The 26,096-nt window shown below is 33.2% G+C and overlaps 1 protein-coding gene across 2 annotated transcripts; it reads left to right on the plus strand.

Annotated features, from left to right (window-relative positions):
• The first annotated feature begins 2,437 nt into the window (after window positions 1–2,437).
• On the plus strand, window positions 2,438–24,669 carry abhd2a (abhydrolase domain containing 2, acylglycerol lipase a). 2 transcript variants are annotated; one of them, XM_067401125.1, is made up of 11 exons: window positions 2,438–2,597; window positions 5,856–5,959; window positions 8,053–8,268; window positions 13,402–13,577; window positions 14,216–14,383; window positions 16,918–17,101; window positions 19,126–19,218; window positions 19,506–19,607; window positions 20,657–20,726; window positions 20,831–20,915; window positions 24,115–24,669. In XM_067401125.1, exons 3-11 carry the CDS (start codon window positions 8,060–8,062, stop codon window positions 24,327–24,329), a joined length of 1,302 nt encoding a protein of 433 aa, XP_067257226.1. In that variant the 5' UTR covers window positions 2,438–2,597; window positions 5,856–5,959; window positions 8,053–8,059; the 3' UTR covers window positions 24,330–24,669. The 2 variants fall into 2 exon arrangements, with proteins under 2 accessions (XP_067257226.1, XP_067257227.1); XM_067401126.1 differs by lacking the exon at window positions 24,115–24,669 and adding an exon at window positions 22,060–24,107.
• Window positions 24,670–26,096: the final 1,427 nt, after the last annotated feature.

Raw genomic sequence — 26,096 nt, forward strand, 5'->3', positions numbered from 1 at the left:
AATGACATTCAAACTCTCAAGATCCATTAATGTGAAAACATATTTAAATCAGTTCATGTGAGTACAGTGGTTCAATATTAATATTATAAGGCGACAAGAATACTTTTTGTGCTCCAAAAAAAAAAACTAAAATCCAAAATAACTTTTCAACAATATCTATATGGGCTGGTTTCAAAACATTGAAGCTTCGGTGCTTTATGAATGTTTTGTTTTGAATCAGTGATTCGGATCTCCTATCAAACTGCTGAAATCACGTGACTTTGCCGCTCCGATTCACTGATTCAATTCGTAAAGCTCTGAGGCAGTGTTTTGAAATCTGCCCATATAGATATTGTTAAAAAGTCATTTTGTTTTTTTTTTTGGTGCACAAAAAGTATTCTTGTTGCTTTATAATATTAATATTCAACCACTGAACCCACATGAACTGATTTAAATATGTTTTTAGTTCCTTTATGGATCTTGAGAGTTTGAATGTCATTGCTGGCTATGCAGGCCTCACTGAGCCATCGGATTTCATCAAAAATATCTTAATTTGTGTTCAGAAGATTAACGAAGGTCTTACGGGTGTGGAACGACATGAGGGTGAGTAATAAATTACATTATTTTCATTTTTGGGTGAACTAACCCTTTAAGCTATAGTTTTTTACTCAATATAAATTCTTATTTCATAATATGAATAATATGTAAGGATTATTCTATTCAATTTAATGGAATTTTATTATTAATTGAAATGTTTACATCTTAAAAAACAGGCTACAAATATATATTTTTTAAGTTTATGTTATCAATTCTGTCTAGTCAAGTGAAGTATATGCATTGTATTTTGTATGCTCTCAATACAATAATATGACTTCTTTTCTTTCTTTTCTTAAATCTCCATAATGCACTTCAAAAATATTTTATGCCATTTCACAAGGTGGAGCTAGTTTGCAACTAATAACAATAACCAGTGGCATCAAAGGCCTGGCATTTGTACTGCAGCTGTTCTAAACCAGACAGATCTCACTACTAAACAGCAGCACAAAACCTTTGACATTTACATTTATGCATTTTACATTTATCTGACGCTTTTATCCAAAGCGACTTACATTGCATTATACTATACATTTGTATCTGAGTATGTGCAATCCCTGGGATCGAACCCATGACCTTGGCATTGCTAGTGCCATGCTCTAACCACTGAGCTACAGGAAAGTAGACATCCTCTACTAAACACCACTAAACCCTTGTGTGGTCTTCGTTTGGGGGCTACACTCATGGTCTTTGGGGTCTCCACAGACCCCAGGCAACAAAATGTGATTTTGCAACAAAATATATATATATATTTTTTAAACAAATGTAATTTTACTCTGTTTATTAATGTTTTTACTCCAGGTTTGTGCAGTTTTTGGAGGATTTATCATATATTTTTAAAATGCATCTATGCAAAAGCAGGTTTTTATGTAAAATTAACTTTATAAAAGGCCCAGATTTCTAACTTTCATTCATGGGGATAACATGGATAATTTGACATGGTTTAGTGTAAGATTTTTGCCCATATTTTGGAAAATGCAGTTTTAAATGTAAAAAAAAACTATCATTTTTACCAGTAGACGTCTGCAGAGCTCCACTAATTTGCTATTTGACTGACTGAAAGACATCTTTTCACAAGTATTGTTCAGTTGGATTCATATCTAAATATTATGAAATCACAATTATAACAATAAAAAATACTTTTTGTCAAAGTTTAGCATTTCTTGTACTGAAAACAAAAAAACTGTTTTTCAATATTGTTACATTATGATGAGACCCCGCTTAGAGAATGGACAAAATTCATCCTCAAAATCAACATCATTGAAAAACTTATTTTTTATTTATTTATATAAATTTAAAAGATATAATAAATCCTCTAAAAACTGCACATATATGAAGTAAAAACATTAATAAACAGAGTAAAATTACGTTCGTTTTTTAAAAAACTATTATTTTGTTACAAAATTACATTTTGTTGCCTGGGGTCATTTTTTATTTTACTTTAGCAAACGTCGTTTGGGGTCCAAAAAGACCCCAAAGACCCTATAAGGGTTAAGAGCACTAATAAATACATCCGCATAATACAGCTTAAAAAACTGCTGATCCAGACACAAGTAGAGTATGTATATAGGCCATATTTATAACGTTTAATGTTGCAATTGTAATAAAACACAATACTGAAGTACAATTATAAGACATTATGATCAAATACAAAACATTTTGTGTTATTATTACACTTATTATAACTCCAGAGGCGTATAATTGCAACCTTCCCCTCATTTGCAGCCAGTTCATGCTATTGGAACGTGAGCTCTACGGTGTTATAAAAAAGGAGGCGGTGCTCCATGACGAGACTGCTTCATTTATCCAATAGAACGCGCGATATGTAAATGAGGTGGTCTAAAGCAGGAAGTGCGTTGCGCTTCTCTCTGTCCATAGATGAGGCGAGAAGGAAGAAAATGCTAGAAAGGGGAACGCGGATAATGAAACGCTAAATAAACACACCGTGTCCTAACGAGAGAGCACAAATCTACATCTGACCAACACAGGGAAAGGGAGCTGTTTGTGATCGACTGGGGAACGAGGTATGATGCGTTCGTCTGCACTGAATCGATGCGTTTCTATTCTACTTGTGGAAATGTAGGGGTGTCGTCTCATTTTCCTGTTTACACTGCTCAGCTAAACTACATTCTGCTGTTTTTGACATACCAGCATGCTTTATTATAACGGCCTAATGTTTTATTTTCAATAGCTATGTCTTAAGTGGGTGTTTGTATGTATGTCATATATGCGTAACGCTGTCCATCAGTGTAAATGATGGGCAGCTGATTCCTGTTTCTCCCTTTTGACATCTGCAGCGCCTCTTGTTTTCATTAGACATGCATATCCGCACTGTATATATATATAAAAACCACAGTATGTGAGGGTGTTTTGAAGCAAAGCCAGATTATGGGCCTTATTTTGCAGGAAACACTTAAAATCACCAGTCACGATCATCATAACAACATCATGAAGTGTGTGTTTCCATGCTTTAATTATACTCTGATGGATATTTTTTGGTGTTTAACACCTTTATCATTTCTGACAATAATGAGAACATGTCCAGGTTATTTATTTTTCTTTCTAAATTCAATATAAATATATATTAGTGTGTTAAAATGAATTCTGTTTGATGACAGTTAATCAGATTTTACTTCTCCATTCTCATTACTGTAATCCAACCTTGAGTTTTTACTATTTCCATTATTTTTATTGATGATTCTCATTGCGTAATATGTTTTATTACTCCATTACGCTAAATTAATATGGTTATACAATGATATTTTTCATGTTAAAATAGAGAATTACAACAAATGCTATATAAATATGTTTAAATAGTGTGTATATACAAACATTATATATTGCTGCTGATCTGTTATATATATATATATGAAGACTTCAGATGCAAAAGCCTCTAAGTGCTGTTTGAAATTTTCTTATAAAATGAACATTTTTATCAAGCTTGTATGTTTAGGTTCAGTAATTACACGTCATTGGCAATTAATAAGTCCTTTTCATTGCCATTAAAGTGGAATAATTGAATATATATATATATATATATATATATATATATATATATATATATATATATATATATATATATAAGCTTCCATCTATCTGTTATGTGTTTAAACATATTTAAAATATGAATTATATGAACAATGCAAAGCAGTTTTATTACACTGAAGTTTTTGAATGTTATACAGCATTATGTAATCATGTTTGTTGATGTTATTAATGAAATTTGGTAAAACAAAATTGTATATATTTAATTATATTTCTCTTCAAGATGATCCTTGCTCTCACACAAGATTAAATGCCAAATTTGGATTGCCCTGGATTATCTTTTGATCAGTGAATACTGCTGGATGTATTTGCTGTATAATGTACAATTACATTCATTTTATTCATTTAGATTAATTTAACACAGCACAATCTCATGGATGGAGGGATACAAAACAAATACAGTCTTCCTCTTTTAATCAGCGGACAAAATTCACATGTGGTGAACTTTCATGCATGTTAAGACCGAGCATGGTCTCAGGGAATCAGGTTGACCGGTGCATTTCCTCATGATTAAAAATTGACGTCTACCTGAGTTAGCAGGGTTAGATCAAGTACCCTGTGCCTTAAGATTATCTAACTGAAATTGAGAAATTTCCTTTAATTTAATTTAGCACTCAAAGTCAGATTTAACACTTAAATGCTTTAGTCCTTATCTAACATCAGTGTTGTGAAGATAACCTTTTGGGGATCATTTGAGGAGGGTGTTCAGTGCTTATGTGAGTCATAAATGAGTCTTTTAAAGGGATAGTTCACCCTAGGGCTGTCAAACAATTAATCATTTTGCTTAAGTTTGCCTAATATATGTGGGTGTACTGTGTGTAATTATTATGTATATAAAATACAAACACATTCATGTATATAGTTGAGAAATATTTACAAGTATATGTATTTATTTATATTTTTATATAATTTATATTATATATAAATAAAAATATTTTGTACATAACATATTTCTCTTAAATATATATATTAATTTGCGTGTATTTATATAAACATATTAATTACACACAGTACTCACACATATATATTATACAAACTCAAACTTTTATTTTGTATGCAATTAATCGCGATTAATCGTTTGACAGCCTTAGTTCACCTACAAAAGAAAATTGTGCCTTTTTTTACTCATTCTCATGTCATTTCCAACTTGCCTGACTTCTTTAAAATACAGAAGGAAACGTTGTTTGAAGCCATATGATGAGATTTAAGTCAATATTCAACAAAAATTCTTGGTTGACAGCCATGTATAATTAAGATACTATTATAGTTTTTATTAATACTTTGAATTGGTTTTTATATTTATATTTTTTCATTTTAATTGTAGTTACGCTTATAGTCATTGTATTTGTGTATTTGTCTTTTTCTATTAGTTTTTTTTTAATCTGTATAGTTTTTAAAGTTTAGTTCATCAAGTTATACTATGGATGCACAATATATCGGCCACCATATCGGTATCGGCCGATATATGTTCATTTTTAATGTTATCGTTATCGGCCCGATAAGAAAATTTGGCCGATATTTTAAAGCCGATAAATTATGGATTATTTCCTTCAGCCGAGACACTTCAGATGTGCACTGTTCACCATGATGGTTTTGAATAGCTTGAAATATGATTTAAATCACTTCAAAAAGGAAAATACAGTTAAGTGTAATGTACAACGCAAGTCTGTCATATAGGCATTATAACATTATAATTGTGTGCTTGGGACATGGATTTTAATGGTTAGACTTCTGTTTTTGTAATCAGGCTCTCAAAAATTATACAATTTTGATTTAGATCTATCGGCCAATATATCGATTTTCAAATATATCGGTTATCGGTATCGGCCAAAATTGTCATATCGGTGCATCCCTAAGTAATACTAAATAAAAAACCCTTTTTTATTTCTTATTTTTTAGTTAATGTTTCTTTTACTTTAATTAACAACAGTGTTTTTATGGTTTTAGTTTTACAGTTATTTACAATAATCCTAAGCAATGGTCATCATTCACTTTCATTATATGGAAAAAGGCAGCTTAGACATTCTGTCATAAATAATTATTTTGTGTTCCTCTGAAGAAAGATGTTTGTATTGACATGAGGATGAGAACTGGATGAACTATTCCTTTAAAAGGCATACAGCTGCTTGTTAAGTAATTAACAAGGGCTTGGTGCTTGACACTGTTAGTGTAATCGACCTTATCTAATCTTATTGTTTCTAATGCACGTCACTGTTCTTTCTTTCCCTCCCTCAAAGAATTGACCAGATCACTGTGACCTAAAATCCACGTCCATAATATCCTCACTCTTCATCAGAGATTAATACGAGATCACATTCAAGTAACCCATCAAACCTACAAAGTAAGTGACTCCATCAGTTTCTCTTATCAGCTAGCTATTGTTTGTATGGCTTCCCCCTACAAGGCTGTTCACACCAAGAACGATAATTAATAAAGATAACTATAACAATAATTATATTAGTGTCCACACCAATGCATGATATCGTTCTGTTTTATTATAAGCACGTGCTGCTGCTTTGAATGCTCAAGTTCTTAAATCAGAATGGATTCTGATTGGCTGTCAATGCTTTAATCGATCATCAGCTGGAAAAAAATGAAAGTGATTCCAGCGGCATCGTTTCTCTGTGCCGTTAACGTTATAGTTGTGGCGTGGACTCTGCTATTCTTTAGTGTTCAGAACGATTATATCTTTATCATTATATTTATCTTCCTTGGTGTGAACGGGCCAAACCTTAGTTGATGAGAAGAGACTTGGTCAGCCAAATTGTAATAAGTTGGTTTGTCACAGAAAAAAAATTCAACAGAAATTTGCAAAGTCACATGGTCACGACGGACAAAGCGTTAAACACCGCTGGTCTTTGTGGTAATTATGTCGGGCAAGAAATACAAATGTTCGCCTATCATTCGTTGACCTCGTTTGAAACATATTAGTAGCCAAGCATTTGTAAATTAATATAATAAACGTGGGACTACTACTAAAAAAAAAATCTTTGGTCGAGGGCAACCCTGCTGTTTTGTATGGAAGCTTGTTTCTGCCACTGAATAAAAAATTAAAAAGGTAATAATTGTGAATTTTTTTTTTCTCGAAATTCTGACATTTTTTTCTAAAACTGCGTTTTATAAACTTGCAATTGCAAGTTATAAAGTCAGAATTGTGAGATATAAACTCGCAATTGCGAGGAAAAAAAGCAGAATTGTGAGTTTAGGTCACGCAATTCATACTTTATAACTTGCGATTGTGGGTTTGCATCTCGTAATTCTGACTTTTTTTCTCAGAACTGTGTTATATAAACTCTCAATTGCGAGATATAGTCAGAATTGCAAGATATACATTCACAATTCTGACTTTTTTCTCGCAATTGCGAGTTTATATCTCGCAATTCTGACTTTTCTCATAATTGCATGATATAAACTAGCAATTGTGAGTTATAAAGTTAGAATTGCATGATATAAACTTGCAATTGTGAGTTATAAAGTTAGAATTGCATGATATAAACTAGCAATTGTGAGATATAAAGTTAGAATTGCATGTTGTAAACTTGCAATTGCATGAAAAAAAGCAGAATTGCGAGTTTAGATCATGTAATTCTGAATTTATAACTCAGTTGCGAGTTTGTCTCATAATTCTGACTTTTTTCTCAGAACTGCGTTATATAAACTCGCAATTGCAATTTATAAAGTCAGAATTGTAAGAGAGAAACTCACAATAGCAAGAAAAAAGCAGAATTGCGAGTTTAGATCACGTAATTCTGACTTTATAACTTGCAATTGCAGGTTTACATCTCGTAATTCTGACTTTTTTTCTCCTTATTGTGTTATATAAACTCGAAATTGTGAGTTATAAAGTCAGAATTGTGAGATATAAACTTGCAATTGCGAGATATAGTCAGAATTGCAAGATATACATTCACAATTCTTTTTTTTTTTCTCACAATTACAAGTTTATACCTCACAATTCTGACTTTTCTCATAATTGTGTTATATAAACTTGCAATTGCGAGTTATAAAATTAGAATCGCATGATATAAACTTGCAATTGCAAGACAAAAAAGCAGAATTGCGAGTTTATATAACACAGTTCTGAGAAAAGTCAGAATTGCAAGATGTAAACTTGCAATTGTGAGAAAAAAATTAGAATTGTGAGATAAAAAGTCGCAATCGTGAGGGGGAAAAAAAGACAATTGCGAGTTTATTACTTGCATTTCTGACTTTATAATGCAATTGTGAATTTTTATTATGCAGTTCTGAGGAATAGAAGTCAGAATTGTGAGATGAAAAAGTCGCAATTATCTCTGCAGCAGAAACAAGCATCCATAGTCTGACTGCACATTGGAATAGTTCAAACCAGATCTTGCCGATAGATCCTCATGTAATGTCATGTGATCTAATAGATCGTCCTTGTTTATTCATCAGTCTGTTATTGTTTATTTTCAGCGCAAACATGAACACTCATGATTCAGAGGTATACACGGTGGCACCGGAGATGCCCGCGATGTTTGACGGCATGAAGTTGGCGGCGGTGGCCACAGTTCTGTACGTCATCGTCCGGTGCCTAAACTTGAAAAGCCCCACAGCTCCACCAGACCTCACTTACCAGGATACAACACTCAACCACTTCCTGCTCAAGTCCTGTCCTATCCTGACCAAAGAGTGAGTATGACAGTTTGGATTATCATTTCACTGCAGTTACTGTGTAAACCACATCCCAGAATAGCTTAGAGGCTGTTCCTGAAACTGCACTGCTTTTAGCACATTGTTGCCAAGACTAATGCGGTGCTCCTAGAATCACTTACTAAAATATACACTACCACTCAAAAGGTAATTAATACTTTCATTCAGCAAGGGCGCATAAAATTGATCAGAAGTGACAGTAAAGACTTTTATAATGTTAGGTTTCTATTTCAAATAAATGCTGTTCTGATGAACTTTCTGTTCCTCAAAGAATTTTTATAAATTGTATCACAATTTTCACAAAAGTATTACACAGCACAACTGTTTTCAACATTGATAATAATTTGATTGATTTCTGAAGGATCATGTGACTGAAGTAATGATGCTGAAAATTCAGCTTTGATTACAAGAATAAATTACATTTTAAAATATATTCTATAGAAAACAGTTATTTTAAATTCTAAAAATGCTTCACAATATTACTGTTTTACTGTATTTTTGATCAAATTCTATATATGACTATAAATGAAAATGACTAAAACTGAAATAAAATAAAAGCCAAAACATATACATACATACATACATATACATACATACACACACACACATATATATATATATATATATATATATATATATATAATTATATTATATGATATTATAGTATATACTACAACTATTAAAAATGTTATATATTTATTAAAAATGTTGATAAAGCACTGTGGTACAGTTCAGTGTTTTTATAAAATAGGTATAATTATCAAAATATTAAAATGACTAAAACTGAAATAAAATAAAAGCCAAAACAAAAACATATATATATATATATATATATATATATATATATATATATATATATATATATATATATATATATAAATAAAAATAAAAATAAAAATAAAAATAAATGTTTTTGTTTTGTCTTTTATTTTATTTCAGTTTTAGTCATTTTAATATTTTGATAATTAAACCTATTTTATTTCAGTTAGTTGCATGGCCACATATTTGAATTAACAAATACTATTTTTAATAGTTTTAGTTAACAATAAAAACACTGAACTGTACCACAGTACTTTTGTTATCAACATTTTTAATAGTTGTAGTTAATAAAAACACTGTATCACAGTACTTTTTTTGTCAACAGTCTTTAAAATCACATGTATAACTACCTAAACTATAATGCAAAGAGAAAACATACAAAATGAATAAGTTCAAGCAGACATGCAGCTTTAAGAGTCCAGTTGTTGTTTTTCAGTTATGGTTTTGACACTTCTATATGAAGTTTGAAAGTGTCAGAACCACATTAAACAAACTGTGAATATTACTACTAAAATACTAATGTGCTATAAATGCAAAATGCTTTCGTGCGTTTTCCATATTGCTAGATCAGTTGTGTCAGACATTCTTGGAAGGTGTTTAGTATACATATTTTCAAAAAATTGAGCCTTTTTCATGTTCAAATCGCATGACGAGAGTTCATGCAAACAGTGAGGTGTTGCTTCAAGAATTTGTTGAAGCCGAAACGACATATGGTTATTATACTGTTTACATAAGGCCAAGACAAAGCGTGTCTTTCCACTAACATCAGCAGAAATGTTTGTGTACCTGCACTGCTATTGTATAGTGTGTAATACACTTGACAGGGTGATTTATCAAGCCACTGGCAATATTAATGTTTCAATTCCACGTGATGGTAATTCACATTTCATGTTGCAGCACAGAATCTGCAATTAAAATGAGAAACATGTCTTCTGGAGGCAGTTTTGCACGCATTGACCTCCGAAGTTGTGATACGATTGGCATATTTCTGTTGCACTGTGCTGGGTGGGTGTTTCTTTTGTAATCCAAAGTGACTCCCCGGCTGGTTATGTAATCATTATTTTCCAGTACAGCTACTACACTAGGGGCCAAGAGATCAATCGATAAAACGCTGCCCATTGTCCATACGTATCCTTATCTCTTCAGTGCCACAATTAACTTTTCCCATGTTTGTTTGGCTAGAGGATTGTCTAGCAAAACGCCTTTTAAGAAAATAACCTGCTTTAGAGAGTTCGGCGTTTGAAGATCTAAAGGTTATTTTTTCAAGCACTGATAATAGTCGTGCATGCTTGTGATGTTGCATTGTGGGTCTGGACTTTGGAACATTATTAGGCGTGTCACGCCAACGCAGCCCTGCCGCTGCATGCTTGCTTGTTTTTTTATCGTTTATGCTTGCGGATGACTGCAGCTCAGTCAACAGAGAGAGGAATGGTTCAAGAACAAAAAAAAAGAAGCCTGTTTCTAGTCAGTTCTGTTGTTAAGTAACACTCAAGCCTTGTTTGTCAACATTCCTGGTTATTTAAAGCGAGTTTGCATTATGTTGCCTAATTTATCTGGCCTAGTGTTTTCTGAACTTAACTGACCTCAGATGTCTTGTTTTTATGGTAAAGCTCCCTATGCTGATCCTCTTGTCTTCTTATTTGACCGTGTCACGATGAGCAGATTAAACCAGCCAGGCTTTCGTTCTTTACATTTCTCACATATATCTGATAATGTAAGGATAATCACATATAATAGACACTGATTATGAGGCTGTATTGTGAGAGCATGTTATGTAATACTTTAGGAGGTGTGGGATAGATCACAGTGACAGTGAGAAAGGAAAGATGTGGAAGATGCTTTTTAGTCTCACTTTGTGGAGGCTAAAAACAGCCTAAATGAACGTGGTTTAAGTGGTCTGGATGCCTGTAGGTATTAGAGAAAAGGAGGGACAAGTTGATTAATTGCCAATGAAAACGAATATTATTGATTGTTACAGCTCAAAACAGTGATGTTCTTAGAAAGGAGTTGTGTTGCATCTCCAAACAGTAATTTTAGCTCTCATAATGGTGACGCTGAAAGCGAAATGTTGTCTCAAATGGCAATATTCCCAAAAGTTACATGTTCGAACAGTAATATTGCAGAGTTTTTTGATATCACTTGGTGATTCAAGGAAATATGCTTAAAATTTGATGTATTGGAACCTTTACAGATTATTGAACATTTCAATATGTCTCATGACTCGTTCTGCTATAGCGACGTAGATGGGTTTCTATCCTTTTATCTGTAAAATAATGTTGCAGAGGCATTATTAATAGTGACTCAGTGTCGCCGCCAATAGCCTAAAATATAGCGCAGTTCGGTCGTCCCGAGTTCGAGTCCCGGCTTGTGGACCTTTCCCAGTCCCATCCCCCTCTCTCTCCCTCTCCAACTTCGCTTCCTGTCAACTTGCTGTCCTGTCATAATAAAGGCAAAAATGCCAAAAATAAATAATAAAATAAATAAAATGGTGACTTAAACTACTAAAAAAAGATGCAAATTAAAGGTCCAGTTAGTGTTGTCAAAAATATCGATATTTCTGCAGTATCGATACGATACCAGCTGTGCATTCTCTCCCTCCTTCATGAATTGACACGCCCCCTCCTGCTGATTGGCTCACTCTCTTCTCCCCATCATGAGTGGACACGCCCCCTCCTGCTGATTGGCTCACTCTCTTCTCCCCATCATGAGTGGACACACCCCTTCTGCTGATTGGCTCACTCTCTCTCCTCCCCCATTATGAGTAGACCCGCCCCCTTCAGCTGATTGGCTCACTCTCTCTCCTCCCCCATTATGAGTAGACCCGCCCCCTCCTGCTGATTGGCTACAAGAGTGTTGTGGTGCTTGGTCTGATCCACTTTTAATAGTTTCTCAGAAATTGCTCACTGCACCTTTAATTTTCCCTTTATCAAATGTAAAATAAATCTTGAAATTCATGCTATTAATTAAAAATCACATGTCAGCCTTTATTCCTAAATACACATTTATAACATCAGTAATGATAATTGCATTAGCTGCAATCAATGTAAATTAATGTAATATTACTTAATATTCATGTATTATTTATTTATGGCTCAGTACAATTTTGATTTAGTGCAATTATCAGCTATTGTGTGCTTTTGAAAGGAGTCTCACCAAGAGCAAATTAATATGATCACAAATACAGTAAAAACTAATATTGTGAAATATTAGTTAAAAGAAAATTCTGTTTAAATATATTTACATATGTAATCTATTCCTGTGATCAAAGCTGAATTTTCAGCATCATTACTCCAGTCTTCAGTGTCACATGATTCTTCAGAAATCATTCTAATATGCTGATTTGCTGCTCAAGAAACATTTATTATAAATGCCAATATTGTGCTGCTTAATATTTTGTGGAAACTGAGATGCGTTTGTTTCTCAAGATTCTTTTAATGAATAGAAAGTTCAACAGAACAGCATTTATTTGAGAGCTCTGTAACATTGTAAAGGTCTTGATAAACTTAATCTGTCTTTGCCGAATAAAAGTACTGATCCCAACCCTTTGAACAGTAGAGTATTATTTTATTATGTATTAGTTATGCATGATTTGAGAAGTAACTACGCCCTTCACAGAACCACACTGACGAATGATTTTGTTCTCTTATTATAATCAGTATAAAATGAAGCTTTTTCAGTTTCACCTTTCTCTAATTCAGTCCTCTGCGGTTTTTATCACAGTGTTTTCTTTAAAGACAAACCACTGATAAAAAGGCTTTGCACTGTTTTACTTCATCCTGCCCACACAAGTATAATATCCATTACATGAGCACATTTCACCAAAAAAAAAAATGTTTTTCACAGATATATCCAATTCATTCCTATGAGTCTGTTACACCGACAACCTACGAGCTTAGCAAAGGGTCAGTATGTAATTGGTTAAAGCCTAATTGGTGGGCGGGACTGTTACATAACTGTGAAGTTGCATGCCTGTGACCTGTCCCGGTGCCTGCTGTTAGTACACAGACCCAGATACAAGCCTAAAGCACTTGCAATGTGGGCCGCTACACTGTTATTAATCATCAGAAAAATATGCACACTCAGTATGTATTCTTTGATGAAACATGAACCTAGAAACACAATCTTAACCATTACATCGACAGCAGTTTCTTTTGTTTTTCAAAATGACACCTATTGTGTTTGTGTTTTGATTAATTCTCATCTGAGCTGACTATAGGCCACCAGGTTTTTAATTGGGCACAAAATCAAACCATGTACCACTGTGTAAACCTGAGATTTTGTTTCATATTCTAGGTACATTCCTCCTCTGCTATGGGGTAAAAGCGGTCATCTGCAGACAGCCCTCTATGGAAAGTTGGGTCGGGTCAGTTCACCACACCCTTTCGGCCTGCGCAAATACCTGCCCATGCAGGACGGGGCCACGGCAACTTTTGACCTCTTTGAACCCCTGGCGGATCATCAGTCCGGAGGTCAGTGCCACGTCGTTCGGTGCATTTAGTCTGTAACGCTACACTGATATGTGGAAACCTGATAAATGAAAGGAGGAAGTATCGCTTAAATGACATTTGAATAGTTTGCTTACTCATCATTCTCCTGAAGAAGAGATATTAAATCAGCGGTCATAAAAAAATCAATGTGAAATGCCATGTTCAACCATTTTAGTTCTGTAATGTGACCTTTATGAGTAAAACAGGATATTATTTAGAAAAAGTTACCACTTTTTTTCTTTTTTTCTTTTTTTAAATTGCAAACATATTCAAACAATTTGAAATGGCAATTGCACAAAATAAGATCATGATTTTTTTTAATATTTTTTTTAAATGAATGTTTTCATTTAATTTAAGATAAAATACAATTCATAGCAAATAAAACGTGCATCTGTGCTATTGCATTATATCAATGCAAGTTTATGCATCTATGTTGTTACACAAACAGTGTATTGTGCAGTTATTTGCTCTGTGCCAGTAATGTGACACATTACCTGGAAAAGAAAAGATAAACACAGCATTTGTTTGTTAATGTTGAACAACTCAAGCATACATTTGCATTTGTATTTGTCTACATGTGTAATATCTTCCATAGCAAATGATTTGTGTTGGTTTCACAGAGGACGTCACCATGGTCATTTGTCCTGGCATTGGGAACCACAGTGAGAAGCACTATATCCGTACTTTTGTGGACCATTCGCAAAAACAGGGCTACCGCTGTGCTGTGCTCAATCACCTCGGGGCCTTGCCGAACATTGAGCTCACCTCTCCTCGCATGTTCACCTACGGTACGAGACTTTTATGGATTATGACCATATGCGGAGCATGTGTAAGGCTGGGCAAGGCTTACCTTCCCCTGGTCAAGGACTTGAGACTAATATGGAAATTTTCTCACTCAATTATCACTGCTTCTGATTGCTTTTAGAGGGAAGAACTGCCCATAACCGCTGGTCTAGGATCAGTTTTCTCTGTAATAATAGCATATTAGTGTTTGCGCTCTTGAGAGCATCAAAGGTTTCTCTTTACAATGTGTTTTGTTGCATTGAGTAATGTAGCAAATCACAAACATATCAGTTGATTTCTTGAACGCAGTGGCCAAACAGACGTGCTTTTTGTCCAGTGTTAAGTTCAGCACACTCACAAATCCTCTCGCTGTAAGTGCTTTTCTATTCAAATTTTAGTGGTTTGTGAACGTAGCCACTTTAATAACAAATAATTTATGGGAAGCGTTTATGCTGGGATGTGTAGGTTGTTGCTAGATGATACTTAACTTTAAATTGTCATGATATTCTATTTAAATTAGGGCTGTCAATAGATAAGAAAAAATATAATTTAGCTTTTTAGAGCTTGTTTACGTTTTAGACATGTCAAGGTTCGATACTGAACAGGATCACATGGAGATGCCCCCCCCCCCCCAAAAAAAACTAAAACTAAACCTAAACCAACCGCCTTGAACTGACTGCATATACCTACTACAGTATATAAATCCATTCAGAATTACTTAACACAGCAACACATATGACAAATCCAAAGATTATCCTGAATTTGTGTGGAAACAACGTGAATGTATTGAAATGTGTCTGTGGGTAAATACATAAATGTGATCAGGTCATTGAGAGAGCACATACATGGTTTGTTTGTGCATCAATATAACGGACTTACGTGTGCTTACTGTATAATTCCTGTATGTCACCTCAATCGTCTTTACCTTCATTACAGTTAGTATCCATCAAAACTTTACTAGCGAGACGCTGGTTTGCTTTATCCAGCCGAGAAACATAGTTTGCATATTATCTGGCCAGCGGTGGGATGTTTTGTCGTTCTGTTCAGTCTGTATTTCACACAGAAAAACGCTCTTCAGAAACAATCACAGAATATGACAGAGCTCATGTTTTAAAGCGAAACACACACTGAAATGAATAATCCACTGAAAACTGGCCGTGAGTCACTTTTCTCTCTGCCATCTCTGATGAAATAAACGTGGTTTTCTTTGCATTGGCACTGTTTTGGACTGGTTGTTTGAATTAATTTACTTACTGGATCATTGGACTGAACTTTCCTGGGGTTTAGCGGCTTAAAATGATCTGATCGCAAACAGAGAAGCAAAATCGGGTTCGAACAGAAGTTTCCTCTTGGGTTACAGCACCATTGTAGATGTGTGTGATAAACTCCTGACTTCTAAGATCATCTAAATGCGTGACATAAATTACGTTAATGACACAATTTCATACATGATTCATTAATTTATTAACGTAAATTATTTTAACGTGTTAAGTATTTTGAATTATTTGAATGCGTTAGCATTGACAGCACTAATTTTAATGTGTTTTTAAGGAGGAAGCACATCTAGCCTTACCACAGAACTGGTTAAACAAATGTGCTTGTCCAGGAAACATCATACTTGTGGAGTGATACTATGAGGAATTAGGCACTTTATACTTTATAGGCACACAAGAAATAATCCAAGTGAGCCTGAATCTTAGTGTTTTTATTGCAGTTAAATAAATATAATTTAATGAAATTCATCAGTTTATTTGATCAGTTTTTATTTAATTTGATAGTTTTTTTTTAATAAACGTTTTTATTTTAAATGATTTTATTTTATTGTTTTTTTATTTTAATTAGATGTCATTTCTTAGCAGTTGTGAATTTTTTTATTTTATTTTTATGATTTTTATGTTTATGTGATTTTGTTTTATTACAGTTAAATAAATATAATTTAATTTTATCAGTTTTTATTTAATTTGATAGTTTTTTTATGTTTTTATTTTATAGGTTTTTATTTTAATTAGATGTCATTTTATTTTTAGCAGGTGTGAATTTTTATTTTATGATTTTATGTTTTATTACAGTTAAATAAATATAATTTAATTAACTGGTAAAATAAACTGAAAATTAATTAAATTATATTTATTTAACTGTAATAAAAACAACATAAAATCACAAAAATAAAAAATCATAAAATAAAATAAAAATTCACACCTGCTAAAAAATAAAATGACATCTAATTAAAATGAAAACTGATAAAATAAATTTATATATATATATGATCAATTTTTTTTTTTAATTCATCAGTTATTTTATTTTATTGGTTTTCATTTTAGTTAGATGTCATTTTATTTTTTAGAAGGTGTGTGAATTTTTTTTCATTTTATGATTTTTATTTTTATGTGATTTTATTTGTTTTGTTCTAGCAGGTTTTATTTGATCAGATTTTAGATATACAATTATTCATTTTATAATGCTAAACTAGTCACTTTTGCTGACTACAATATATACAATATATATTTTCTTATATAAATACATTTTTCTTTTTCCACAGGTTGTACGTGGGAGTTCGCAGCAATGGTGGGCTTCATCAAAAAAACATATCCCCAAACCAAACTTATTGTGGTTGGCTTCAGTCTGGGGGGAAATATCGTCTGCAAGTTCCTGGGAGAGAACCGCACCAACCAGGAGCGGGTGCTGTGCTGTGTTAGCGTGTGCCAGGGCTACAGTGCACTAAGGTGAGCCGCTCTGTTCCCTGACTGATGAAAATGCTGCCAGCTTGCTTTAGGGACGAGTTAGACTGTTTTACTGCTGCTGTCAGTGGACTGACTGAACTCGAGATAAGAACTAACAGTGTGTACATTGTACTTAGTTATTTAAAAGAGGCACAGATGGTCTCAGTATTGTATCCACCTGTTTCCTCCACTTGACATTTGCATATTGCCTGAAAGTAAACACATTGTGTTTGTACATGTGTGTCTGTTAGCCTAAATATTGCCTCTCTAATGACACTCTTTAAATATCGAAGTGACATAAACAGTGTGAGAATTTCCAGGGGATTTTCAAAAGGAAGTCAGATGTACTAAGCACTTTTATTTCAACATATTAAATGAGGAACAAGCATCATCTGGACATAAATTATAAATGTAATTCAGAAGTTCGGAGTCAGTTAGATGAAGAAATGAATACTTTTATTCACCAAGGATACATTAAATCAATCTAAAGTTTAATTTATAATGTTACAAGAGATTTCTGTTGCAGTTCTTTTGAACTTGTGTAGAAATTTACAGCAGCAACTGTTTTTAACATTGATAATCATAAAAAAAAGTAGCAAAAAGTAAGTGTTAGATTGTAAATTAAGAAAGAAATTACAATATTTTACACCTCACGAGCAATAAGTCAATTTTATCACGGTTACTTTTCTTAAATAAGACAAACTTGATGACACATGCGACCTCTGGAGGACGCAGCCTCCGAAATGAGACGCAGCTAATGTTGACATGTCAACACTAAAGATCACCATAGCAACATGTCTAAGAGCTAAACACAGAGCATCTCTGTCAGAGAGGAAGCATGTGATGAAGCAGCTCTGGAATGCAGTGGATGTGTTTGGACTTCAGTAATCTGTTCTGTTTGCCAGGAGCTCTGCTGGGTGTTTCTACAGCTTGCTGCCAAACCGTCTAGCTTTGCCTTCAGACAGGATTACTGAATCTATAAAGCCCCTGCTAATCTGCTCTGCCCGATTATCTGCCAGATTATTATACTCAAGATCCCTTTTAATGCACCTTATGAATTTAGCTGGAATTGATATTAAAGGGCTCATGCATGTCATACTTATTTGTATTATTATTATTATTAGCGTATTATTATTATTTTTTTTTTCAAGGTCCACTTAAAATGTAATTTCTTTTTTTTTATTATTAATTTAGTTTTTCATGAAGCTAAACAAAGGTAATTGCATAATTTTCTCTTGCAATTCAGAAATGCACATTTTTTTTCTATATAAAATTAGTCGGTAGTCATGAAATCAGAATTGTGAGATAGTCTGTTAGCTCTAAAAAAAAAAAAAAAATCCATATTTCACCATCTTTTACCCTTAAAGTTTTTCTTTTTTAAATATATGTAGGGAAGGAAGAAAAAAAAAAAAAAAAATATATATATATATATATAATAATATATATATATATATATATATATATATATATATATATATATATATATATATATATATATATATATATATATATATATATATATATATATATATATATATATATATATATATATATATATATATATATACACAATTTATATAATGAAATATTTTATAATTAAATATTTTTAACTTTTTTATTAAATATAATAAAAAGATAATATATATAATAAAGATATGTATATGTGTGTATTTAAAATATAAAATAATAAAATCTTTTTATTATATTTCTTTCATGTATATCATATATACTTATTTTAAATATACATATTCAGTTTATATTTTTGTATATATTTTTATCTATATATATATATATATATATATATATATATATATATATATATATATATATATATATATATATAATAAATTAATAAATAAATAGATTTATAAAGAAATCAATAGATAAAGATAAATAAAAAAGATACATAATTTATAAATAAATGTATCTATCTATTTCTTTCTTTCTCTATTTATTTAGCTATTTCTTTCAATTTTGCAAGTGAATTTAGGCAGTTTTCTTATTCTGTGGCGTGTGTTTTATTTCAGGGCTCAGGAGACGTTTCTGCAGTGGGACCAGTGCCGTCGTTTCTATAACTTCCTGATGGCTGACAACATGAAGAAGATCATTTTGTCCCACAGGTAATGTTCACCCTGTCCTCGGCGTTGAATCTTGACATACGTCGCAGTGAGCGGTGTTGAGTGGCCGGCTGTGATATTCACTCTTCTCCTGAAACTGTTATGAGCTCACATGTTCTTTTGCAATCAAGTCATTAGGAGACCTCAGAATAACTTACAGTAATGCTGTCTGTGATGACACAAAAACAAGATAAATTTACTGCCTTCTGAGTGGTAAGAGTATACAAATCTAACCACTGCGTTGCCATTTGAACAGAGTCAGCAAAGCGTTTCTTTTTGTGGTTCAACAGGAGCGTCTTATTCGGTGTGGGCTCCACTAAAATGGTGGATGCAGATCTGAGCCGGCTCTATACCGCCACTTCCCTCATGCAGATCGACGACAACATCATGAGGTCAGTTGCTAAATGTGATTTTTGTCAGTCTTGTGAAACAGAGACAAGAAACATTTTGACACTTGAGAATTGTGATCACACACACATAGTATGTACTGATTTTAGGGGTTATGAATCTAAAATAAATCTTCACTCAGCTTTGTCAAAGAATGTTTTGTGCTGTTATTTATAGAATACCATGTTTACTACAGCTATTGTTAATGCATAAAATTTGGTTAATATGTATGCTGTTAGCCATCACTATGATTTAATAAGAACTTTACAATAAGATTAAATTCATTAACAGTGAACATCACAATGAACAATTTAACTCTTTCCTGCCATTGGCAGAATTTTCCATCATTTATAATGAGACAACACTTCCCCATCATTGACAGAATTTTTAGTCATTCCGAGTTTACACTGTTATACATTAGGGGGCGCTGTTACACATCTGTTACACAGAGAATCTCCGGATCAACAGGCGAAGAAGAAACGGAGATAAAAGCATTGCTTATGTACATTGTAGTCTTTGGGGAAAAAAGTGATTTTTCTCAGCTTTTTGTTCAAAATGTTGCTTTTTTTAATAAATTTTACCCACATTGAAGTGTTGATAAAAGATTGCATGAACCTAGATTACAATTTGTTTGTTTGTTTGTTTGTTTAAAAGCAGAGGCTCTGTTCTCTTTATATATATTACATGTACAGATATTCATACAACAAATATTTTGGGGGCCATGAAATTTTTGAAAGTAAAAAAAAAAAAAAACGCTGCCGGGAAAGAGTTAATATTACATTTTACATATACTCAAATGCTTTTAACATTTATAAGCATTAATGTACTCTGAACATTAATTAAAAATGAACAGTAGTATATTTATAAATGAACCTAGAATAATAAATTATATTTAAAACTTTTGATATCTAATCTATCTAAATTTGGGGATTAAATATTATAATATATATATATTATTTGGGGATGATAAATATTCAAATATAGTTTCAGTACAAAGGTTTCCAGATGTTATATCCATATTGCTCGTATAGAAAGATGTCAATTTGTTTTATAGAAAATTCCATGGACACAACTCTCTGAAGGAGTACTACGAGAAGGAGAGCTGTGTTCATTACATTCATAATGTGAGTAAAATACTATAGAGTTTAGTGAATAACCTTAGAGAGTCTAAGGAAATTCCTGTGTGTTTGCTTCCTGTTTATGAGTAGTTTTTCTTGTTGTGTTGCAGATAAACGTGCCTCTGCTGCTGGTGAACTCTGCTGATGATCCGCTGGTGCACAACACGCTGCTCACCATTCCTCGCACACTCGCAGGTACAGCACTGCTCACCAACAAAGTGTCATGCGTTTTCAAAAGAAATTTAAAACACATGGGGAAAACCAAAGAGTACAGTTTGTATTATACAAAAAAGTAATTATTCATTTTATCCTAAACTAAATGTTCACATTTTCCAAAGAAAATATACTTGACCATGCCACCAGACAATGTGCCACCAGATTGCTATAACTAGAAGTAAAGCGGAAGAGATGATCTGTTCACGATGATCGCTGCGACTTAGCCAATGAAAACTCACAGTTTCGTCATGCTGCATAATGGTTAAATTGATAATCACAATTATTTTGCTTAAAATTATTTGAGAACTCGTATGTCAACTCATATGCATGGTTTATTTGACCTCATCTAGTGTACTGATTTTTAGGCTGTTGATCATGTAAATTAAACACACTTTCTACATTATGAAATAAAACAATATAATTCCTAATAGTAATTCCAATCATTCCAAACGACATTAATGTTTTTCTAGCAAAAAAGATTTTGTATTGTCACACAGATGTTGCGTAAATGCATTTATTCCACAACCACAATCGCAAACAATATAGTTGAGATTCATGTTTGGATTTATTTTTTTTATTAAAAAAAAAAAATCTGTTTATTATTATAAATAAAAAATTATTATTAAATTATAATTTTAAAAAAAAAATACAAAAAAATAAATATTAATGATAAAAAAGTGTAATTAAACTAAATAAAACAAAAAAAAGAAGAGGGAAAAAAAACACTCAATACATATTGTAATACAAAGAATGTTAAGCATAATGTCTCGAGTATAGAATATATGCTGGAGCATAAAAATTTAGACATTTCAGCCATTTATCAATTGTATGTATACATCCACAAACAAAAACCTGCAGCTATAAAGCATATATAAGTATCCACACATATAATCACACACTCCTGAACAGATTCAAGCCACGATCATAATGACATTAATGCTTAGGTTCATGTTTGGATTTATTACAGTTCTTCACAGAAGGTTTGATGGCAGATTTAGTTGCAATAAACAGCTCAAGCATCTCGTGACAGAACACAGACTGACTAAAAGACGCTTTGATTTAAGCAGAATATCTCGAATGGAAATGGCTAAACTCCAGTTTACTTGTTTGTCTGTGTTTTCAGATCATCATTGGCGCAGTGTAGACAGAACGTGTGTGCAGTGTTGCCAGATTGCAAAGATTAAGTAAAACATCAGGCAGGAAATGTATCTTTTTAAGAGAAAGGCTCTGATTGGGGGAATTAAACCCTTGAAATCTGGCAACCCCAAGTATGACAGCATGTAGAGGCTTGTTAAAAACAGTCTAACATTACCAAAATCTCTGTTTTTATTTAAGTTTTTATTTTTTAACTACGTTTTAGCCGTCAGTGATATTGCATGTTGATATTATCACGGTCATAGGTGTAATTTGAGTGTAGGACAGGTGAGACGCCACTTTTTGCCAGGGTTAATATTGTCCCCATTGCTTTTTGAAACATCTCGCGGTACAGCTGTATCTAATACAAATTAAACATCTTTAGTTGATTAGCAGAGTATTCATTTCATTCGTTTGAGTTAAATAAGAGGCGATCTGGTGCTTCAATCTATCACTAACCGTTGCGGAGACTTTATTCGTTCCATTGAAATCACAAAACAAAATGCTCACAAATGTGTCCCTGCTTTTGATATACAATCACTGATGAACATCTTTGGATTTGATAAGAAAAAAAATAAACAAAGCTATACGAGGGTGGATTAGAACCCAGAATCTCTGACACGCTTAACAAAAGTTCTACCGCCAGACCATTAATAGCGGATCTATGCTCTTATTCACTAACATAAAGTATATTATATTATAGTAGATGTATGGATGAAACGATCACATTAAACATGAGTTCTATGTCGATAAATTATACTCAATGTACTATTGAAATTGATTTCCTGACATCGCAATGTTATTTATTTATTTTTTTTACGTTGTAAAACAAAAAAAAACGTACAAGTATCGTCAACTTAATGTTTACCATGCACCTTATTTATAAAAACCCATAGGAACCAAATTCTTTTCTATTTACTAGTTCTGTTGCTTGGAATAAATGACCTAGATGTATCCAAGAGATATACAAGATGAGAGTATTTTTAAAAAGGAAGTAAAAAAATGGTTGTTTTATCATTGATGTTTATTGAGTTTCTAAATGTGATGTTTCACTCCATAAATGATTTGTTTCGTCCATTTTTTTTTAAGATATCGAGGACCACAATGGAAATTAACCTAAGGCTTTTTTATGTATTTTATCCTCAACAATTTTGAAATGTGTATGAACTAGTCTGTTTTTGGATTTTTTTGTATTATGTTTTAAATTTTGTAAAAAAAAAAAAAAAAAGGGAAAATCTCAAGGGAACCACTGGCGAATTAGTCTGTGTATATTTGATATTTTCAGTTAAAACTCTTATTGAATTTTGACTTTTTTTGTATTTATATTCTGTTTTTGGTGTGCAGATTCCATTTATTACTTCAATTTATATATACATTGAATCAACAAATACTTTAAATGCATAAACTGGCACAGTACGTGATTGCATTTTTGTCTCTCAGTAAAGTCACAGCACATCTCACCCCAAAAAGCTGCATAATTTGAGGCATCATTCATTTCTGAGGTTTAATATATGGTGTAGGAGTTTGTACAATTGTTTAACCTTAAATATGAGCAAGAGTGAAAGTGATGCTTGCCTTAAACAATTTTTTGATTAGTGAAGTGCTGTATTTCTATTGACTTCGCATTGCTTCTCCTACTACTTCAACATGCCCACAGCCTATTTCCATAGTGATCTTTTATTAGATTATGACCTCATATGCCAGAAACACCCATAATTACTACAGAGTCCCACATAAATGCATGTGACATTCATGAGATCTCTACTTGTTTAAACACATATAATAAATACCATGTGTCACAAGGTAAACAATGACAAACTGTGACGCTCAACATTGGCGATGTATTGAAACCGTTTTTTGGTTCCCATTGTCTGGAAGTCACAGGAATGTTTTTATTGTATGTGACAGATCTTAGTATTGTTGGTGTTATAAAATGACTCATGTCCTCATAAGATTTTCATCACACCGCCTACAACAGATGCTATTCTCTGTATTTGAGTTGTGTTGCAATTCTGAGATTCGCTGGTTCATTTTCACCTTCCAGAAAAGAAAGAAAACGTGATCTTCGCGCTGACGCTGCACGGGGGACACCTGGGTTTCTTCGAGGGTGCCGTGCTGTTCCCTCAGCCCCTCACCTGGATGGACAAGGTCATTGTCGGCTACGCCAATGCCATGTGCCAGTGGGAGAAACAGAAACCACCATGCCAAAGTCAAGGCGCCCATTCCACCGAAACCAAATGCCAAGACAGTAAATCCTAACCGACCCCGTCTCCGTTTCACCTCCACTGAGACATTTTCACCGCGCGAGGGATCGGACCACCATTTTCAAGCGTTCACTGTCAGTGGGGAATATGTGTTTCTCTTTTGTATCACGACATGAATCGTAACAACTTTTCAATGGAGAAAATGGAAAAGCCACTCGATTTACCAAAAACAATCAAATAACCTGTGTAGCGAGGGCACCCTTTTATATTTACTGTAGTTTGTAGTTATTTACATGCAAGCAGTATCTCTTGCCCTCTAATTAGGACACTGAAAACTGATTAGTTTAGCACTGCTAAATAGGATCTAACGGAGCCGAGTGAATCTCACAAAAACATTGGGGGGGGGAGGGAGGGGGGGGGGGGGGAATAATTAATAGGCAATATTTTGCATAAATAAAATGAAGCCTGTTTTTGGACAATTAAAAAGTTCAGCACATCCCCTTAAATTATAATTTTTTGTAAAAAAAACAAAACAAAAATTGTGGTCATTTTCATATTTTATTGAGAATTGCATTCACAAAAATCGAATGGCCATTACATATAAGCTTAATTTTTTTAGCTAAAATATTTCTTCCTTTCTTTTATTTTTGGATTGAAATACCTACACATGTTCTCGACCTCTTTTGTGAGATTCACTCAGCTAAACGGTGAGATTCACTATCAAACAGACCCGGCGAACTTCTTCAGACGTGGGTTTATGGGAAGTGAGTGTTATGCAGGCACTGTGTGCTTACGGATACGACTGGCACGCCATTTGACTGCATATTAGCATTTGATAATAAGCGGCTATCTTCGGTTTTTGGCCTGGTAACTGTTTTAGCACAGGCTAGCATTCACATCGCTCATATTTTAAAGCTAACTAGACCTTCTTAAATACACCAGAGTATGATGAGAAACGTCATTAAGCGTGAATCTATGTACCAGGCCTTGTCGGTTGAATCCAAGTCACATTCCTAGTTTTTGTTTTGCACTTTTATATATAATGTTTGCCATAGGATCCGTTATGTTGTCATTAAGAGTCTATAAAGACTAGGCGACCATATTAAAACTAGAAATTAACAATGAAAACAAGAGGGAGAGAGAAAACCTTGAATAATTGACTCGATGATTCCTCCTGATTACAAGCCCACTACGATCCCACAAGCACTACGAGCCGGTTTAGATGGCGAATCCCGTTGCGTTCAAGCCCTGCTGGAGATCAGCAGACACTGTTGCTGCAGTATTGACTCGTGTTTGTGGAGATCCATTGAAGTTGGTAGAAATAGATTGTGTATCGTGTTGATTTGGGACCCAGTGGGAGACGACAGTGCATTTCTCGCTGCAAGTCTGTGAAAACTGGTTACTTAAAGGGATTTGTGCTATCGTATTGTTTCGGTTTAATTTTTCTTTCTTTATCATTTCACTGTTTTGTGCAATTACTTGATACATTTATGTTTCTTTACTCTTGGACTGTCTGAAATGGAACTGAACTTTTCTTTATGTTAACCATTTGAATAATCAAATGCAGAGGGGAAAATATATAAGATATGTTTAAATTTGAAGGGAACATTCAAAGTGTTGTTTCCAAAGGCCTGTGTGGATTCTCCAGGAACAATCACAGCACTTTAGTGCAGTTAGACTTGATTTGTTTCAGTGAAGCCAAAATGTCCACGTCATATTTCACCCCAACAAAAATTGCATTTTGCTTTAAGAAAGTAATACATATTTGTAGGACTATAAATAGGACTATATACACTACTGTTCAAAAGATTTTGGACGGTAA

The sequence above is a fragment of the Chanodichthys erythropterus genome, chromosome 11 (assembly GCF_024489055.1).
Source record: "Chanodichthys erythropterus isolate Z2021 chromosome 11, ASM2448905v1, whole genome shotgun sequence".
NCBI lineage: Eukaryota > Metazoa > Chordata > Actinopteri > Cypriniformes > Xenocyprididae > Chanodichthys > Chanodichthys erythropterus.

Bases quoted from the DNA above. Each gene is read 5' to 3' on its own strand.
- abhd2a (XM_067401125.1), top strand. From the start codon at position 8,060: ATGAACACTCATGATTCAGAGGTATACACGGTGGCACCGGAGATGCCC. The intron at 14,384-16,917 runs GTACGAGACTTT...CTTTTTCCACAG, and splicing joins TCCTCGCATGTTCACCTACG to GTTGTACGTGGGAGTTCGCA. The intron at 19,219-19,505 runs GTAATGTTCACC...GTGGTTCAACAG, and splicing joins AAGATCATTTTGTCCCACAG to GAGCGTCTTATTCGGTGTGG.